The following is a 19,850-nucleotide window of genomic DNA, read 5'->3' on the forward strand; positions in this document are numbered from 1 at the left end:
GGAAAAGACAAAACTTACCCCCTTCTCCAATTTAAACACGTGTCTATTGTAAATTATAAATAAAAAACAAAAAAAGTCAGCAAAAAATGACTAGAATTCGGACATTTCAGTGTTGAGAGTTGAGAGTTGAGACACGCAGAGCAGAGCCATGGATGCCAGCAGCAAGAAGCAGGTACCAAAATTTTCAGCATTTATTTTCATTTCTCTTTTATTTATTAATTTATACATGAATTTATTGGTTTTTCTTTTGTGAAGAAAAATATGGAAAATTCATTATCGTCCTCTTCAAAACTCTTGCTCTATTCCTACTGGCAGAGCTCCTGCTCTTGGCGCGTCCGCTTCGCTCTAAATCTTAAAGGTCTGCATTTTCTTTAAAAAAAATTATTTTTTAGCTTTTAGCTTTTATTATTATTATTTTTTCTATTTTTTGCGCGATCCTGAATTTCAAAATTCGTGAATAAAAGCATTCATAAAAAATATGAAGTATGACTGAATTTCACATATTTCAGCGAATTTTTAATATTTTGATTTAATTTATAAGAATTCGAGTGTTATAAAAGAAATTTGATAATCTTTGTGGTCGATTGTGATTTGTGAATCATTTGCCGAATATGACTGCAATTCATGTTGAATTGGAATTTTACTTGTTTTCAGTTTTTGTTTTTGAATCGAATGTTTTAGGAATTCCGTACGAGTACAAACCGGTGAACCTAACAAAAGGAGAGCAGTTTAGTCCAGGTGAATTTGAAGAGAGATGTTATGCTTATCGCAAGCCATGTTCTATATATCAAAACGAAAACAATATTTCTTATGTTTTCTCTTTTCAAGATTTAATAAGTTAAAGCCTTATTTCTATGCGTGACTTGCAGAGTTTCAGCGGGTGAATCCTCTTCGTTTTGTTCCGGTGTTGGTCGATGGTGACATGGTGGTTTCGGACTCCTATGCAATATTGCTGGTTAGTGTAATTTGTTGGAAAATGAATTATATGTTTTTTGTGATATGCAGCCATGGAATCATAGACCTAAAGGCCTTCCATTATGTTTCACTTCACATTTGACCATCTGCATATAGTTTGTGAAGGCTTTACTTATGTCCCTTTTGTTTGAGTACAATGTATTCTTTTGATTCTTGATTAGTATCTGGAGGAGAAGTATCCTCTGAGACCGTTATTGCCAGTTGACCCTCGGCTAAAAGCTCTTAATCTCCAGGTAAAGTCGGTTCTCAATGTCATTTCTCTCAATGTGAAGTCCATATATGGTATGAAAAGTTTCAGAACCTTAAATTGACTAGCACAATTTCTAATGTTACTCGTTGGCACCATGCACAATTTAAGCTCTATATTCAGATCTTAGAAATGAGAGCATGTGTTGCAACCACAAAAAAGGAGCTTACTGTGTTATGTAGTAGGCTGACGGATTTTCTATGTTTAATGGCCTTGGGAGGTTTGTAGGAAGGAAAATCAGGTAGTTCATGAGTTGGCTCAGGTCCCTAAGGGATTAAAAGCCCCTATATCTGAAGTTTTTTTTTGGTTTTTTTTTTTTCTCGGCGTTTCCTTTTTTTTTTTTTACTTCTAATTAAAGCATGTTGTAGACTGATGTACTAAATAGCTTATCTTGTTCTGGTAATGAAAGAGGTGATGAGAGAGGTGAAGTAGTTGCTGAAGTTAAGAATGAATTCTTCATGAAATTATTTTTCTTTGGTGACGCTAATTAGTGAATAATATTGTCACAGGCTGCAAGCATTATTAGCTCTAATATACAGCCTCTTCATATGCTCTCAGTGCTGGTATATTCTGTTTCCTTGTGTATTTAAAAAATGAAAATTGGTTTTAATACTTGGACCCATGCTGTTGTCCTTGATTTTATATTCATGCGTATGTTATTATCCATTGTTTCTGTAGAAGTATATTGAGGAAAAGATTGGTCCTGAAGAGAGCCTATCATGGGCTCAATTGAATATAGAAAAAGGTTTCCTCGGTGAGTGGATTCTCTCCATGTTCTTGCTCATTTCTTTGTTTTCTTGACTGTGTGTATATCCGTACACATATATTTTATTTCCATCATGTGAAACTATTAAAGGTTAAATGTTTCTATGTTTTGATGCTTACAGGATTTCTTTTTCTCATTTGTAGCTCTTGAGAAGTTGCTGAAGGAGTTTGCTGGCAGATATGCCACAGGAGATGAAGTGTATATGGTCTCTCTTCTGAATGCTCTGTGATTCGTTTTCAATTCCCCAAAAAACATCAATTCCATCTTAATTCTTTTTGTTTAAACCAATGTGAATCGACAAAAATGTTTCTTACCTAAGCTAAGATCCTAAGATATTGTTGGATGACATCAATGGTGGCAATTTGATATCTCCATGATGCCTGGATGTCTTTGTAGATGAATTTATTTGAATTAATGATTTTTAAAGCAGAAACTGATTACTTAAAGGTTTTTAATGGCAGACTGACGTGTTCTTGGCTCCACAAATTGCTGTAGCTACTGCAAGGTTCAATATTAACATGGTAAACTCTTTTTCATTTTCTCATTCTTTTATTTGGTTGTGAATTTTCTTTTCTACGTTATTACACTAGTAGTTTCATTCGACTCTATTAAGTCTTCAGAGCTGTGTGTTCTCTGTAAATTCCACCAGATAACTTCATGGGCAGTTGTTAACTGTTCGTACGTACACATGTTGTCCTTTAAAAGACTCGTTTGATTATATGTGGATGTCTGAATTATTCAGAAAAAAATGGTTATATTTTGGTTTTCTTTGCATATTTCTTTAAGGTCGATATATTTTGGTTTTCTTTGCATGTTTCTTTAAGGTGGAGAACGATATTTTTGCTCATCATCTTTATTAACCCTATTGTAACATTATCACTCCACACAATGCATGTCACATATCACAAAAGTTGATTATGATTAGCTTTTATAATAACAACCACACATGTTAATTATTAAACAACCACACATGTTAATTATTATTAACTATAGGCAAACATTGAATGTGGAGCCAATGCTACACCATTGCTAACAGTGAGCGAATTTGTTCTCATTCAGGCCCTTGTATGCTTGCAACACACCAATTCACACAAGCATGCACACCCAAACGTGCACTTAGAAAACAGAAGCACAAAATAAATGATCTTTTAATGTATATTTTAAATTGTTGGTGCAGTCCAAGTTCCCAACTTTAAGTATGGTGTATGAAGCGTACAAGACTTTACCAGAATTTGAAGCTTCTTCACCTGAAAGGCAACCTGATGCTGTCAAACTAAGTCATTGATTAGGTCTCGTTTCAATGCGCGATCAAGATTCAGATATATGGCAAAAGAAGATTACCAAATGTGTGTGTATATATCTAAATGATGTATTGGTATGAACAGAAATTATGTAGCTCAACGATTTCTTATTCCAAAATAAAACCAAACTAAACTTTCATGTTCAAATCAACCAAAAAATAAAAGAACTTGAACCCTCTCCAGCTATTCTAGACATATATGCAATGAGACAACCATAGCCAATTCCTACAATTTCATTATCTATCTAAATCTTCCATTGCAACTTATTGCCCTTGCAAAGTGGATTTTGCTTGGCCAAAATCTCTCGCCCAGCCATCTTGAGATCCACATGGCACGAGTGTTCTTCCGGGTACCGGTGCATACCACAGAAAACACCACCACAACGGCAGTTGAATCCCACCAGTCCAACCCTTTTGTTGCAGCTCTGGCACCTCATATTCTTCACACCGATTGATGAATTAGTTTGCTGCGAAGGCAATGAAATTCCACCACCAGAAGCAGCAGCAGTAGTAGTAGTGATGCAATTATTAGAAGCCCGATCAAGTTTTGCCATGGCTGAGTTAGTGAGATTGATCCCTTGTTTCAGATAATCTCTATAGCACTTTGAGCACAGCTTCTTGTTTTCCACAGAGCCATAGAAGCCGCAACCGTTTGCACACAGTGAAGGCACGTCCATGCTGTTGTTTTGTGACTGATCCATGCATATACAAAATATTTGCTTCCTGTCTATCTCTTTGGTTCTTTAGCAATTGATGATTAGCCGAAATATTCTTTTTCTGGTTCTTCTGATCAGTTGATTTCTTCTTTTATGGGTGAAAAGAGGGTTGGTGTGTGTGATTTTTATATAGGGCTTAGGACGGTGGTAGTGTAAGATTAGGAATAGCATTACTATTCCGTTTCCACTTGAGAATGACTGATTCTCCTATTGTTGCTTTGGTAAATTTTCTTTCTAGAAACTTCTTATTTATTTATTTCGTTCTTTCCCTAGTTTTTCTTGGTAAGACTTTCTTTCTTTCTTTCTTCCTAAGCAACGTTTTTTCTTTTCATTGTCTCTATCCAATTGTGTCTTTCGTTATAAATCTTCTAATATTATATCCGAATTCTTTACCTATTTTCTCTTTATTTATTTTAAAGCAAATTTTAATTTTAGCCATATATTTATTATTCAAGGGAGGGGGCCAAAAAATGAAGAGGAATGCTAGCTGCGTTCCTCTTTCTACTTTCTTATTCTACCTTCTCTCTTATAATTTTCATTCTGTGATGTAGTTTATGATCACAATCGTTTATTTTTTAGATCACCCTTTAAAGATCATTTCTGAAAAAAAAATCAACCATATCGAAAATCGTTTTGTCATGTAGCTGTTACATTCACCGTTACAAGTAGATCAATCGTTTTAGTAGCAGTTACATTCACCGTCTTATTTTATAGCTTGTTTAAGTATAGTAGTTACATTCACCGTCTATATATTTGATAACAATTTTTTTTATATCGATAACAGTTATATGACTAAACAATTTTTTATTTGGTTGAATTTTTTTCGAATATGATGTTTAAAAACGTGATTTAAAAATAAACGGTTTTGATCATGAGACTACGCTACGAAATGAAACTAATAAGAAAGAAGGTAGAAAAAAATAAAAAAGAGAAGATAGCTAACATCTCCTTTTTTGTTTGCAATTGGACCCATAAAACTGGACTTTTTTCCTTCTTAGAAATTGGCAATTGTCTAATAGTCTCAAAGATTTTTTTTAACAAAAAAAAAAAAAAAAAACTCTATAATGTAGGCAACTTTATTTACAAAACGCCTACATATACATGTTGTTATATGCAGGCAACTCGATCAGACTTTTTTTTTTTTTTTTTCCCCCAATAATATATCTTATCTACTTGATTGAAGCAACCTATACAACTTGTCAATGTACAGGGCATGGGGCTGGAGTAATACCAAAAGATTTTGTCTCTGCGGTGCAGTTTCACTCTGCCCTCCTCACACTTAAAAACCCCAAATAAAAAAGATTTTGTTTCTGCCCGGCCACGTGGTAGAATGATAGTTGATTAGAATATTCAAGCAAGTATCAAAATATCTTTTCTCTTGCTAGCTTCTGCTGGGAAAATTTTGGCAATTGTATCAGCAAAATAGAAGTCTTCTTCTCCCAAGGTATTTCGATTCTTTTGGTGATTAGGCCACACTCGGATTTTAATCAGAGAGTCATAATCATAATAATTGATATACTAAAAACACATTAAGCATTAGATCATGTTGTCAGTTAACATGACCCGAGAGTGTGATCCTTGTAGCATTTTTCATGAACCACCTCCACTAGTGTATGATTCTCTCGAATGAGCATAACTTTCGTGTAGTAAAATAGGACATTAAAGTAATTTATTGATGATTAAAGTCTAAGGTGTGCAGAACTAACTTGTTTATTCACTTCAATAAAATCACACTAAGCACACCCTAACCCATCGAGCATCCACAATAAGTGGGTAGCAAAAATAAATAGATGAATTAGTATAAAGTCATGTGGTAAAATTAATTAAATAAGTGAAGTTAGAATTGATTAGGAAATTGAATGCCAAATCCAAAAAAAAAAATTCTGTCATACAATTACTGTATAGTATACAATTTTTTTTGTACTTTTTCACTAATAATGTATAATTTTCTTCCGTTGATAAGATTGTATGTCATATAATCATTATATTAAAAACGAATTGTAGATCTCTGAAAGAATAAAATTCGGATACAAGTGTTATCTAAGTGAAAAACTTCTATGAAAATGTCTTATATACTTATCACGTAATGAGAAAAATAAACACATTAAATGGAGAACCCATCCTCTATATATAGAAGTGTTTCTCCTAGTTCCTTTTCATTTTTTGGGGGCAGAGAATTTCAGGGCAGTTCTGAACGTACCTCTGGCACACGGTTTAAGTATTGTCCCGTAATAATGGCTAGACAGTTCAGGATTACTGAACAGATATTGTTCAGCCTCACTGTTCTTTGCACAATTCCTGAATTTTTTAAACGAAATCATTCACACACACACATATATATATATATATATGCACATATACACTAAACACAAAGTTTACAACAAAAAGAAAAAATGCTGGCTTATCAGAACCTTGAAGAAGCAGAGCAAGCACTTGGCAGAGCCCTAAGTGTTGCAGAGAAGCTATGGTTCAAATACTCAGCCCAAAAACCAGATTACATACTTCACTACCATAACATTGTGTTCCTCATGTTGTTCTACACCTTGGCTCCTCTACCATACGTCTTCATAGGACTGGGATGGTTCAAGAACATGGACAGGTACAAAATTCAACCAAAATTCAAGGACTCTTTCTCTAACATGTTCAGGTGCTATAAGGATGTCATGCGCAGCTTTGTTCTTGTTGTTGGTCCTTTGACACTCATTTCATACCCCACCATCCAGGTAAGTAAGCAGCTTTAAGGTTTAAGAATTCAGAGAAATGATAAATCTGCCCAAAATTGCACTTGGGCTTTGGAATTTTCAATTTTGTTTTATTTCAAGTATGGATTGCGTTTGAGGTGTCATAATGACCTTTCTAGCATGACAACTTGACAAGATATATAATACGATTAGAATTTCATCACAAAGTCAGCGAAATAGGGTTACAAACTTCTATAAATTTGACCCGTTAACAAATAAACATGGAGAATTAGTGTTAAATAAGAGCATCAACAACAAAAAATGTTAAATACAAACAACCCAATTCTGACGAATGAATGATACTATCAAGATCACTTTGATCTTTACTTTATAACGTATGAGTGATATGCTTGATTTATAAGTAAGAAGGCGCTTATTTTAAGTTCTTAGTTACAATATATGTGGCTTATCCAAAATGTGATACAACTAATAATTAGGTTGGATTAGTATCAAGTCATTTGATATAATTAAATAAACAGACTGATTTAAAATTGATTAGTATTTGATAGGAACACAAAATAACACAATACAAATAGTACCCTAACACAAATTGTCACTCTTATACATGAGACTCACCTATTAGAAATGTGTGTGATATCAAAATCTAAATAATTGTTCATAGCAAAAGTAAAATAAATAAAAAATCTAAATAACTCTATAAGGTTACGTACGGTAAATTGTCAGTTTTTTTTTAGTTAAAACAACTTATTCACATTTGTAATTTTTTTTAGTTTCAATTTTCTTATATAATTAAAATCAATGACTTATTAGCTTGTTAATTGTGATGCACTTAAACTTTGTTCAAGAAACAACTTTTGTTTTTGTTTTGCTACCCACCCATAGAGGGTGAAGTGTGCTACTAACCCGAGAGCTTAGGGTGTGCTTAGAGTGACCTCACCATATATTATGGTGGTGAACAGACACAGATCACCTCGTCCACCTGACTTAACATTCCTCATCCAACTGAAAAATAATTGGGTATAACCGATACACCACCACGGTGTGTAACCAATCCAACGTGTAAGGGTATTATTGGACAATGTGTAAGGGTATTATTGGACAACGTGTAAAGGTGTTATTGGACAACGTGTTTATATGTGTATGATATAGTATTAATATCATCCACCCATATTATGACAGTGTATCAGTTACACTAAAAACCATACAACTAATCACTTTAATATCCTGTTTAATTACAACCACACGCTACTAATCTCGACTTTTTTTATTATTAAAAAGTGCTTTTATCTTGTTAAACCAAATTTGACCTCTATCTTGTTGGGTGTATTGTAGTGGATAAAGATTCGGACAGGTTTACCATTACCATCCTTGTTCGGAGTGTTTTTGCAAATAGTGGTGTATTTTGTTATAGAGGATTTTTCAAGTTATTGGGTCCATCGGATGCTCCACTTTAAATGGGCCTACGAGAATATCCACCGGGTCCACCATGAATATAGTGCTCCAATTGGGCTTGCAGCACCATATGCTCATTGGGCCGAGATTTTGATCCTGGGCATTCCATCATTTCTCGGACCAGCATTGGTTCCTGGCCACATCATCACGTATTGGTTGTGGTTCATTTTGCGGCAAATGGAGGCCATCGAAACTCATAGCGGGTGAGTGTGTGAACTAATCATTGTCTTTCAGGGTGATAATAATAATTTCTTTTTTAACTTTGTTTTTTGAATTGCCATTTAGTTGAAGATTAAACTAGAGTAATCCAAAAATATACTATACCACTGTTTTTTTAATAGGTAAAATTCAACGTGATACAAATAGTTTTATTTTTACAAGTAACTTTACGTGATGAAATGATGTACATTATTTGATTATTTCTTTTTTATTTAGAGTTGACTCATGCATAAATGACTAAATGTACCTAATTTCGTTTCAATGAAAAATTATGGAAACATTCATGAACAACAAAGATTATAGTATACACCTGACAATTCTAATAAAAATTAAGTGAAGATAATTTTTATGTGATAAATTCAACATGATTATTAATAGAATCTTATGCTATATGTAGGTTAAACCGGTTTAAAATTACAATGAGTCAAAATAAACAGTACTTAAATTGAAATTCTTGGCAGTTGACATCTACCAGACTACTAGATTTATACTTGTCCAAATCTTGGCTTGAAGACTTTGCAAACCCTAGCCTCTCCTACTATATAAGGCTAAGATAGCCTAATAGGCTGACTTAATAACTGTTTGAAGATATTTTGATGACCACAAGCATACATTGAATACTAATTACTATTTAGAGCAAATTACAATTTATACCCCTCATGTTTGAGGTGTTTCACAACTTGCACCCTATGATTTTAATTTTTTTAATTTAGTACCTAATGTTTTGATTTACCTACAATTCACTAGTGCCATACTTTTTACTGTCTAATTATATATTAATTGATGACTTGACAGTTGCAGATCCCACATTTTTGCTAACCTGTAAAGTCGAACGACCTTTATGCATATGCATTTTCAGTACATCAAGTTTGATATGGATTTTGGGAGGTCGTTCAAAAACCAAAAATCCATATCAAATTGCTAAAACACTTATAGGGCAGTCTGAGAGATCGTTTGGCCTTACAAGGTAGTGAATGTAAGTAAATCAAAACGTTAGGTATTAAATTGAAAAAATTGAAACTATAGGGTGCAAGTTGTAAAACCCTCCAAATATGAGGGGTGTAAGTTGTATTTATTAGTTTAATTATATTAAATTTTGCTTTGTTAGAAGAAGTGTTAAGTTTGAATCTTCCTCTATTCATATTACAATACATAAGTATGAACGTATGTATGTATACCGTACAGGTACAACTTCCCTTGGAGCCCCACAAAATATATCCCATTTTATGGAGGTGCAGAGTACCATGACTTCCATCACTTTGTTGGAGAACAAAGCCAAAGCAACTTTGCATCAGTCTTCACCTATTGTGATTACATCTATGGAACAGACAAGGTTATTCCATTTCTAGCTTTTAGTTATGTCTAATTATATAATGAAAAACTTTAAAAACGAGATCTTGCACTATGGGATGTGAAAGAGCTAGCATTTAATTAACGTCTATGCTCCAGCATTTGAACGTTTTCTCACACCCCGTGATGTGAGATCCTAAATGAAGATGATTGTACATACACACACATATAGAGGAATGAATCTTTTAAGATAGTTTAGTATCTTATATTATTATACTGTCAATATTACCTGTTTAATAGTACAAATTGACAATCTAACAACATATAATCTGAAGATAAAACACATATGATAATTGTACATGAAATATATATATATTTTTAATTGAAACTAATGCATCATTTGTATAAATCTTCTTCTTCAGGGGTACCGGTATCAAAAACAAGTCTTTGAGAAGGTAAGTCTCTAGAACCACTGTGCATGACAAAGTAATAATTCATGGATTCACCACACTCCCTAAAATGTATTACTTACTTCCTAATCAGTTGAAGACGAAGCTGTGACATAAGGATGATGGCAAACAAGAAGAGGAGACATATCACATTCCTACCCATAATCTCAAATCTGAGTGATGGACTTGTGGGAATGCATCAACATTAATTATGGACGCAACGACTTGTTTGGATCCCCAAAGCAGGAGCTAGTCTAATAAATGAATTAATTATGATTGTAAGAGAATTGAAATATTGGTGCTATTTAGTTATGGAGCTTTTGCAAATCGTTAAGTACAAGTACAAGCCTACAATAATGAAGAGAAATTTATAACATTATAGTCAAGTACCTAAATAATCATGTCCCTTAAAAGAAAAACAACTGTAGCTTAGGTATTGATTTTGCGAACTATATAGGGGAAGGGGAGGAAATGTAAATTTGGAGCTTAATGTAAACACACTTTTTTGTATATGAGGAGACTCAACAAAAGCTCGATCAACCAACGACAAGACAAGACGTTTGATAATTCGGCAAAGTTTAAGTTTAATACCATTATCAGTTATGAATGTCAATAATACCATTTCTTGAATTTAATTATGGATGCAATGACTTGTCTAATAAATGAATGAATTAATTTTGATTGTAAGAGAATTGAAATATTGGTGCTATTTAGTTATGAAACTTTTGCATATCGTTAAGTACAAGTACAAGCCTACAATAATGAAAAGAAATTTATAACATTATAGTCAAGTACCTAAACAATATCTCATGTCCCTTAAAATAAAAGCAACTGTAGCTTAGGTATTGATTTTGCGAAGTATATAGGGGAAGGGGAGGAAATGTAAATTTGGAGCTTAATGTAAATGCACTTTTTTCAGTTTTTGTATATGAGGAGACTCGACAAAAGCTCGATCAACCAACGATAAGTTTATGTTTAATACTCTGCAAATACCGATTCTAACTACCAATTCTAAACACTAATGCTTTCAGTGAGTATTAAACACTAATGCTTTTAGTGTTTAGAATTGGTAGTTAGAATCGGTATTTGCAGAGTATTAAACATAAACTTGTCGTTGGTTGATCGAGCTTTTGTTGAGTCTCCTCATATACAAAAAAGTGCGTTTACATTAAGCTCCAAAATATTTTGAGATATTGGTGAAAACTGAATACTTATCCTCAAGCTGCACCTTTTGAAGGCAAGCTTTTAAAAGAGATCTCTTTATCATTTTACAACAAAGAAGACGATACATCAGACATGGGTGAACTTTTTGAGGGGATGAGGAAAGGTTGCCCGAGATTGATGAGTATTTATATTGATTCAAGTAGGAACACCGATTAGTACGTGAATAAACTTGTAGAAACTGTTCGTGGATCAGATAAATTTGAAAAGTCAAGGTATGTTGCATTCTTCTTTTCTTCTTATGCTTTTTTTTTTTCTTTTGTTCTCATTTGTATAGAGTAGCTATTAATTAAACCTGTTTATCATTTATTCAGCGACAACAAGAGTATAACTACAAGTAATTATCTATGGACTTTTCTAACTGTTTTCAAGTAATTATCATCAGTTTTACATCTATTTTAGGCAATTTCTAACTTTTTGCTATATTTTTCAGGTGGTATAATGTAAACGTACTTTTTTGTATATGAGAAGACTCAACAAAAGCTCGATCAACCAACGACAAGTTTATGTTTAATACTCTGCAAATACAGATTCTAACTACCAATTCTAAACACTAAAAGCATTAGTGTTTAATACTTGCTGAAAGCATTAGTGTTTAGAATTAGTAGTTAGAATCGGTATTTGCAGAGTATTAAACATACACTTGTCGTTGGTTGATCGAGCTTTTGTTGAGTCTCCTCATATACAAAAACTGAAAAAAGTGCATTTACATTAAGCTTCAAATTTACATTTCCTCCCTTTCCCCTATATACTTCGCAAAATCAATACCTAAGCTACAGTTGCTTTTATTTAAAGGGACATGATTGTTTAGGTACTTGACTATAATGTTATAAATTTCTCTTCATTATTGTAGGCTTGTACTTGTACTTAATGATATGCAAAAGCTCCATAACTAAATAGCACCAATATTTCAATTCTCTTACAATCATAATTAATTCATTCATTTATTAGACAAGTCACTGCGTCCATAATTAAATTTAAGAAATGGTATTGTTGACATTGATAACTGATAATGGTATTAAACATAAACTTTGCCGAATTATCAAACGTCTTGTCTTGTCGTTGATTGATCGAGCTTTTGTTGAGTCTCCTCATATACAAAAAAGTGCGTTTACATTAAGCTCCAAATTTACATTTCCTCCCCTTCCCCTATATACTTTGCAAAATCAATACCTAAGCTACAGTTGCTTTTCTTTTAAGGGACATGATTGTTTAGGTACTTGACTATAATGTTATAAATTTCTCTTCATTATTGTAGGCTTGTACTTGTACTTAACGATATGCAAAAGTTTCATAACTAAATAGCACCAATATTTCAATTCTCTTACAATCAGAATTAATTAATTCATTTATTAGACAAGTCACTGCATCCATAATTAATGTCGATGCATTCCCACAAGTCCATCACTCAGATTTGAGATTATGGGTAAGAATGTGATATGTCTCCTCTTCTTGTTTGCCATCATCCTCATGTCTCAGCTTCGCCTTCAACTGATTAGGAAGCAAGTTATACATTTAGGGAGTGTGGTGAATCCATGAATTATTACTTGTCATGCACAATGGTTCTAGAGACTTACCTTCTCAAGGACTTGTTTCTGATACCGGTACCCCTGAAGAAGAAAATTTAAACAAATGATGCATTACTTTCAATAAAAAAAATATATATATTTCATGTACAATTATCATATGTGTTTTATGTTCAGATTATATGTTGTTAGATTGTCAATTTGTACTATTAAACAGGTAATTAATATTGACATTATAACAATATAAGATACTAAACTATCTTAAAAGATTCATTCCTCTATATGTGTGTGTACGTACAATCATCTTCATTCAGGATCTTGCATTACGGGATGTGAGAAAACGTTCGAATGCTGGAGCATAGGCATTAATTAAATGCTAGCTCTTTCACATCCCATAGTGCAAGATCTCGTTTGTAAAGTTTTTCATATATATAATTAGACATAACTAAAAGCTAGAAATGGAATTAATAACCTTGTCTGTTCCATAGATGCAATCGCAATAGGTGAAGACTGATGCAAAGTTGCTTTGGCATTGTTCTCCAACAAAATGACGGAAGTCATAGTACTCTGCACCTCCATAAAATGGGATGTATTTTGTGAGGCTCCAAGGGAAGTTGTACATGTATGGTATACATACATAGAGGTCATTCGGCCTTACAGGTTGACAAAAATGTGGGATTTGCAATTGTCGAGTCATCAATTAATATATAATTAGACAATAAAAAATATGGTACTAGTGAATTGTAGGTAAATCAAAACGTTAGGTACTAAATTAAAAAAATTGAAATCATAAAATGCAAATTGTGAAACACCCCAAACATGAGGGGTGTGAATTATAATTTGCTCTACATAGTTAGTATTCAATATATGCTTGTGGTCATCAAAATATCTTCAAACAGTTATTAAGTCAGCCTATTAGGCTATCTTAGCCTTATATAGTAGGAGAGGCTGGGGGTTACAAAGACTTCAAGCCAAGATTTGGACAAGTATAAATCTAGGAGTCTGGTAGATGTCAACTGCCAAGAATATCAATTTAAGTACTGTTTATTTTGACTCATTGTAATTTTTAAACCGGTTTAACCTACATATAGTGTCAGATTGTATTAATAATCATTGAATTTATCACGTAAAAATTATCTTCACTTAATTTTTATTGGAATTGTTAGGTGTATTCAATAATCTTTGTTGTTTGGGAATGTTTCTATAATTTTTCATTTAAATGAAATTAGGTACATTTAGTCATTTATGCATGAGTCAACTCCAAGGAATAAAATTTCGGGTTTCGAGAAAATTTTGATGGAAATTTCGAAGATTTTTAAATTTCAACAAAAATTAGACGAAAACGATGAAAATTACTATCAAAATACGGAAATTTTGAATGAAACTTTATCATATATTTATTTAACATATTATCTCCTTCATTGATAAAAACCATTGAAGAAACCAAATTATATGGTAGGTTTCATGTGATATGTGATGAATATAATGCGCGCTAGAGACAAATACTGTTAAAAAAATGCTTCACTAATTAATAATTACATAAATTTTATTGAACAAATACCTCAATTGTATAATTATTTAATTGTTAATGGACTAATTGAAGAATTTGTATAATTTGTATTACATTAATATTAAGAGGGTATAATTTGCATAATTTGTATAATTTGTTCATACTCTATAATTTGTATAATTTGCAAAAACAAACATAATTAATAACAAATGATGTTTAATTGTTCATAGACTAATTGTATAATTTGCAAAGACATACATAATTTGTCCATATTCTATAATTTGTATAATTTGCCCAAACTCTAAATTATAATTTGTATAATTTGTCCATACAATATGGACCATACTCTATCTGTATTCCATACAAGAATAAATCATCATACTTTACTTTTGTTCATAATTAATTTGTGATTTGGTTCTTATCTAATCATGTCAGTATATTTTATTAGAAAACAAAGTACATGACAAAATGTAAAAAAATAAAAAAAATTACAAGTTATTTGTAGTGGTTCAATTCGTTTTATAACAGTAGGCTTATATTAATTAAGAAAATTAATAAAATACTAAATACAACATTTTTTGTACTGATTAATATATTACAAATCTCTATTCATAGGTAATTTGATATATGAATCGTTACATCTCCAAAATAATTCTCGGATTTATTCTTCTGTGGAAGACAGATTCATAGCATAATTTCTATTTGGTTTTTGTTTTTTAATATAGGTGTTTTTACTTTATTTCCTTAATGATTGATTGATTTCCTCATCTTAATTTGCTGCAATATTTTGAATTTTTTATAAAGTTCTTTAACGATTGTTGACTTCTCCAATTGTTTTTTTTTTTTGTTCAATGATGGTTTAAACCATTACCATGTTTTTATTTTGCTTATATATTTATTTATATATATATATATATTTTTTTTTTTTTTGCGAGTGGCAAGCCTGAAAAAAAAAAAAGGGAAAGGTGGTATCAAACTACTTAATAACTGGCATTTTAAAAGCAATTTCTTCATAATAATAGCCTATGTTCATTATATAAATGAAAGCATTAGGATAGGAATAGAATTGAACGATTGTACCAAAAAAAAAAAAAGATATATGAGCTGAAGTCTCAAATTCCATACATAAATATTTTATGCTAAACCTCTCTCTCTCTCCTTACTTATTCTCCCCGCTCACCTGTACACCTTTCATTTCCTTTCTTTTTTATTTTTTTTTTCATTTTCCTTTCTTCTTCACGCAGAAGTTCAGTACAACTCTACAACTCTATCTTCTCTTTCTGCTCTCTCTCGGTTTCTTCTTTGTCCGGCCATGGATAGCCATGAAACCACCCCAGAAACTCTCCCTTCCTCCTCCTTCATCTTCCCTTATGACTAAAAACCCAAAAAACAGACCAGGATCTGAAATCCCAAACCCAGGCCGAGCTGCCTCTACTGTTGACTTTGTGTCTCCGGCCAAATTTCACCACCAAATGTCTCTGTCGAAAATTTCGCCGAAATTTCGTGAATTTTGACAAAAATATGGAAATTTCGGCGAAATTGACAAAATCTTAACGAATTTTTGTTGGTTATGTGTTCAAATTTTGAAATCTTAACAAAACGAAAATTTCGACAAAATTTTGCTGAAATTTTCGAAATTTCACTCCTTGGTCAACTCCAAATCAAAAAGAAATAATCATATAATATACATCATTTTAGCATGTAAAGTTAGTTGTAAAAATTAAACTATTTGTATCACATTGAATTTTACCTATTAAAAAATAGTGGTATAGTATATTTTGGATTACTCTAGTTTAATTTTCAACTAAATGGCAATTCAAAAAACAAAGTTAAAAAATAAATTATTATTATCACCTGAAAGACGATGGGTAGTGCACGCACTCACCCGCTGTGAGTTTCGATGGCCTCCATTTGCCGCAAAATGAACCACATCCAATATGTGATGATGTGGCCAGGAACCAATGCTGGTCCTGGAAATGACGGAATGCCTAAGATCAAAATCTCGGCCCAATAGGCATATGGTGCTGCAAGCCCAATTGGAGCACTATATTCATGGTGGATCCGATTCTCGTAGCCCAATTAAAGTGGAGCATCCGATGGACCCAATAACTTGAAAAATCCTCTATAACAAAATACATCACTATTTGCAAAAACACTTCAGACAAGGAGGGTAATGGCAAACCTGTCCAAATCTTTATCCACTACAATACACCCAACAAGATTAAGGTTACATTTGGTTTAACAAGATAAAAGCACTTCTTAAATTAAAAAAAAAAGTCGAGATTAGTATATGTGGTTGTAATTAAGCAGAACATTAAAATGATTAGTTATATAGTTTTCAGTGTAATCGATACATAGTTATGTGGTATAATTAATACATGTGTCATAATATAGGTGAATGATATTAATACTATACCATCCAGATAAATATATCGTCCAACAATACTCTTACATATTAGATTAGTTACACAACATAGCGGTGTATCGATTAAATCCAGTTGGATTAGGAACATTAAGTCAGGTGAACGGGGTGATCTTTGTCTGTTCACCACCATAACAGTGAGGTCACTCTAAGCACGCCCTAAGCTCTCAGGTTAGTAGCTAGGGGACTCCACCCTCTATGGGTGGGTAGCAAAACAAACACAAAAGTTGTTTCTTGAACAAAGCATATGAGGCACTGAAAGCAAAGAACCCCGTATTTGTGCCCAAAATTGCCCCAGATTCAACAGCGAAAAAATTTGATCAACGCAATGAGGAACCAGGAAAGAGTACATCGAGCAGTGGATCAAAAGTGAAAGTTATTATACAGGAGAAGGTGCAAGGTCAGAAAAACAGTATTCCAGGTTCAATTACAAAAAATTCTGATAAGTCTAAAGTGGAGCCAGCAGAGGGTGTATCCAGCAATGGACTAAAAAGGAACATTGTTATGGGAAAGGTGCAAGGCCAACAACAGAACCCAAATGAAGTTCCAAGGATGAAGAATAGCCCTTGGAGGTGCAATGTTTGTAATTTTCGCTTCACTGGTGAGATTAACATGGCATCTCGATCATCTCAAAGGAAGGAAGCATAAGGAGAAGGTGCAAGAAGTTGTACGGAAGAATGATCCCCTAGGCCTAAACCCTCTATGGTGAAAAATTTGTAAGGTAAGCTGCAAGAGTGATTTTGACATGGCATCTCATCTTAATGGAAGGAAGCACAAGGATAATTTATCAGGCTGGAATGTAGGTTGTTGAATGTTGACTGTGGAGAGAGAATTTTGGTGGCTCACGTTACTTCTAAAGATACCTTTTTTGCTAAAAGAAAAAATGAAAAATGTTCTAATGTATGTTCTGTTTTTTCTTCTCTCTAGGCAACATAAAGGACGCCGTCCATTGTAAATATACAAGTTTCAATGAAAATTTTGAGTGGAATGTAGCAAAGAAACTTAACTAATTGATAGATTCTTTAAATGTCCTTAATTATAAATTTATAAGTCAAGACTTTTTTTTTTACCAGGAATTATAAAATCAAACTTAACTATAGAGACCTAATTAAAAAAATGAAACTATGAAAATCTATTGAAAAAACACCCAAATTGATCATTTTTCCTAAGTTTCAATTGACTTCTGCAAGTATGGGCTTCAATATGTGAAAGAAGAAAGATGATCTAAAAAATACTTCAGGGTATCTTTTTTTCTTGGTTCAAAATTGGTTGCTTGGTCTTCAAAGAAGCAAAAAACGATTGCATTATCGTGAGGCCCTGACAACTTGCACAAGGGGGAGTGGCACAGCCACTAAGGCATACTTCTGAGGCCTCTTTCAGGCAAGGTGACTGCATTTTTTCTCTTCTTTCCTTTCAAAAACTGTTGATAAGGTGTGTGTGTGTGAGTTTTCTGTTGGTATTTTTGTTGTTTTGGTTCAATCATCTAGCAATGGCTTATATAAGGAGAGTCGTTAGAAAAGTAGAGATGCTTTACTTTGTCTGGAGTGTGCTTTTGGGCCGGGTGGCTAATGGGCTTGGTTTGAAACTTTGAATACTTTGAACAGGTCAGATCACTAATACTTTATTATATACTCAACCAGGTGGCTAAGTTGGCATTGTCTATACTGAATTGCCTACCAGCTCACCTTCTTTTAATTTCATACCATTCTCATGAAGCGACCTGATTTTGCTTTGTTTCTAACTTGTACGATCATGGGGACCACCAATTAATCTGAACCGGTCGTTCAGTCAACAAGTTGTGCGATGAAATATCAATTGCAGATCACACTATGTAAAAGATCATGATAAACCTGTGTCTATAGAATTACAGTGTTTAACTTTTAGAGAAGAATTGATGACGTCATATTTTTGACACAAATTTAGACATAAGTTTTCAACGGGGACACTCCATATTTTTCAGTGATTCAGAGTCTATTTTTTAAGTTTTTATTAAGAGATTATCTTTACAAAAAATTAAGTAAATTAAAAATTATTTAACATATAAGATTAAATTGTCAACATTTCAAGTGTTTTTTTATTTATTATTTAATCTTTATAGATAAATAATTTTTAATTTACCTAATTTTTATAAAAATAATTTTTTAATAAAAATTTAAAAAATAAATGGTTCGAATCGTGGTCCTACGATTCCCATTTATTTGAATACCCACCTATGGCTTTGATTGGTATTTCTTCAGCAGGAGTTGAAACCATATATGATGCCTAATCCTACAATTGTAAGCACTATAGTTCTAATATGTCATTGGTGATAGGCAGAGGAGGTGGAAAAAGAAATCAAGAAGCAAAAGTGGACAACGAATACTATGACATTGTTGAACTTTGTCTGCAACAAGATCACAATCCGTATTCTTCCCTATCTTCAATTTTTCATAGTAGGGGCGACCTACAATAAAAAAAAAAACACAACAAAAATCAATATTAAGATGTATCAAGTCAACCAATAGTCATGGAGAAATATTAAATACTAAAACCTTGACAATTTAAAAAAAAAAATAAGTCAGGAAATTACTCAAGTTTAGACAGCCAGATATGTCAAGCTCCAACATACTAGGGCAATCTAAATTTAACAACTGCATTCATAACAATTAAATTAGAATCACTGCCTAAAATATATGTAAAACTGATGATTACTTGCAAACAATTAGAAAGTCCATAGATAATTACCTGTAGTTATACTCTTGTCGCGGCTGGATAAATGATAAACAGTCTTCATTAATAGCTACTCTATTCAAATGAGAACAAAAGAAAAGAAAAGAAGAATGCATCATACTTGACGTTTCAAATTTATCTGATGCACAAACAGCTTCTACAAGTTTACCCACGGACTGATAGCTGATCCTACTTGAATCAATATAAATGCTCATCAATCTTGGGCAACCTTTCCCAATCCCCTCAAAAAGCTCACCCATGTCTGATGTATCGTCTTCTTTGTTGGAAAACGATAAAGAGATGTTTTTTAAAAGTTTTCCTTCACAAGCTGCAGCTTTGGGACTAA

General features: G+C 32.8%; 3 protein-coding genes, 1 long non-coding RNA gene and 1 pseudogene across 5 annotated transcripts; 2 read left to right on the top strand and 3 right to left on the bottom strand.

Moving 5' to 3' along the window:
• The first annotated feature begins 98 nt into the window (after positions 1-98).
• Positions 99-3,706, top strand: LOC147290786 (glutathione S-transferase zeta class-like). 2 transcript variants are annotated; one of them, XR_015121085.1, is made up of 11 exons: positions 99-172; positions 256-358; positions 682-738; positions 870-955; positions 1,137-1,208; positions 1,732-1,785; positions 1,901-1,976; positions 2,132-2,193; positions 2,450-2,509; positions 3,166-3,336; positions 3,570-3,706. XR_015121085.1 is itself a non-coding variant. In XM_086235725.1 (10 exons), the coding sequence occupies exons 1-10, from the start codon at positions 149-151 to the stop codon at positions 3,271-3,273; spliced, it is 702 nt and encodes a 233-aa protein (XP_086091851.1). In that variant the 5' UTR covers positions 99-148; the 3' UTR covers positions 3,274-3,456. The 2 variants fall into 2 exon arrangements, 1 of the variants encoding a protein (XP_086091851.1); XM_086235725.1 differs by lacking the exon at positions 3,570-3,706 and having other exon boundaries at positions 3,166-3,456.
• Positions 3,517-4,141, bottom strand: LOC147290787 (putative zinc finger A20 and AN1 domain-containing stress-associated protein 8). The gene has a single exon (XM_086235726.1). The coding sequence runs from the start codon at positions 3,987-3,989 to the stop codon at positions 3,534-3,536; it is 456 nt and encodes a 151-aa protein (XP_086091852.1). The 5' UTR covers positions 3,990-4,141; the 3' UTR covers positions 3,517-3,533.
• A 2,256-nt stretch (positions 4,142-6,397) lies between these two features.
• Positions 6,398-10,134, top strand: LOC147290788 (methylsterol monooxygenase 1-1-like). Its single transcript, XM_086238017.1, has 4 exons — positions 6,398-6,727; positions 8,039-8,361; positions 9,563-9,710; positions 10,090-10,134. Exons 1-4 carry the CDS (start codon positions 6,398-6,400, stop codon positions 10,132-10,134), a joined length of 846 nt encoding a protein of 281 aa, XP_086094143.1.
• Positions 10,135-12,741: 2,607 nt separating this feature from the next.
• On the bottom strand, positions 12,742-18,190 carry LOC147290789 (methylsterol monooxygenase 1-1-like; annotated as a pseudogene).
• Positions 18,191-18,994: 804 nt separating this feature from the next.
• LOC147290790 (uncharacterized) lies at positions 18,995-19,850 on the bottom strand. Its single transcript, XR_015121550.1, has 3 exons — positions 19,520-19,850; positions 19,365-19,425; positions 18,995-19,238 (listed from the first exon to the last, which is right to left on the bottom strand). It is a non-coding gene; the product is annotated as an uncharacterized LOC147290790 (long non-coding RNA).

The sequence above is a fragment of the Dryas octopetala genome, chromosome 3 (assembly GCF_963921425.1).
Source record: "Dryas octopetala chromosome 3, drDryOcto1.1, whole genome shotgun sequence".
Taxonomy (NCBI): domain Eukaryota; kingdom Viridiplantae; phylum Streptophyta; class Magnoliopsida; order Rosales; family Rosaceae; genus Dryas; species Dryas octopetala.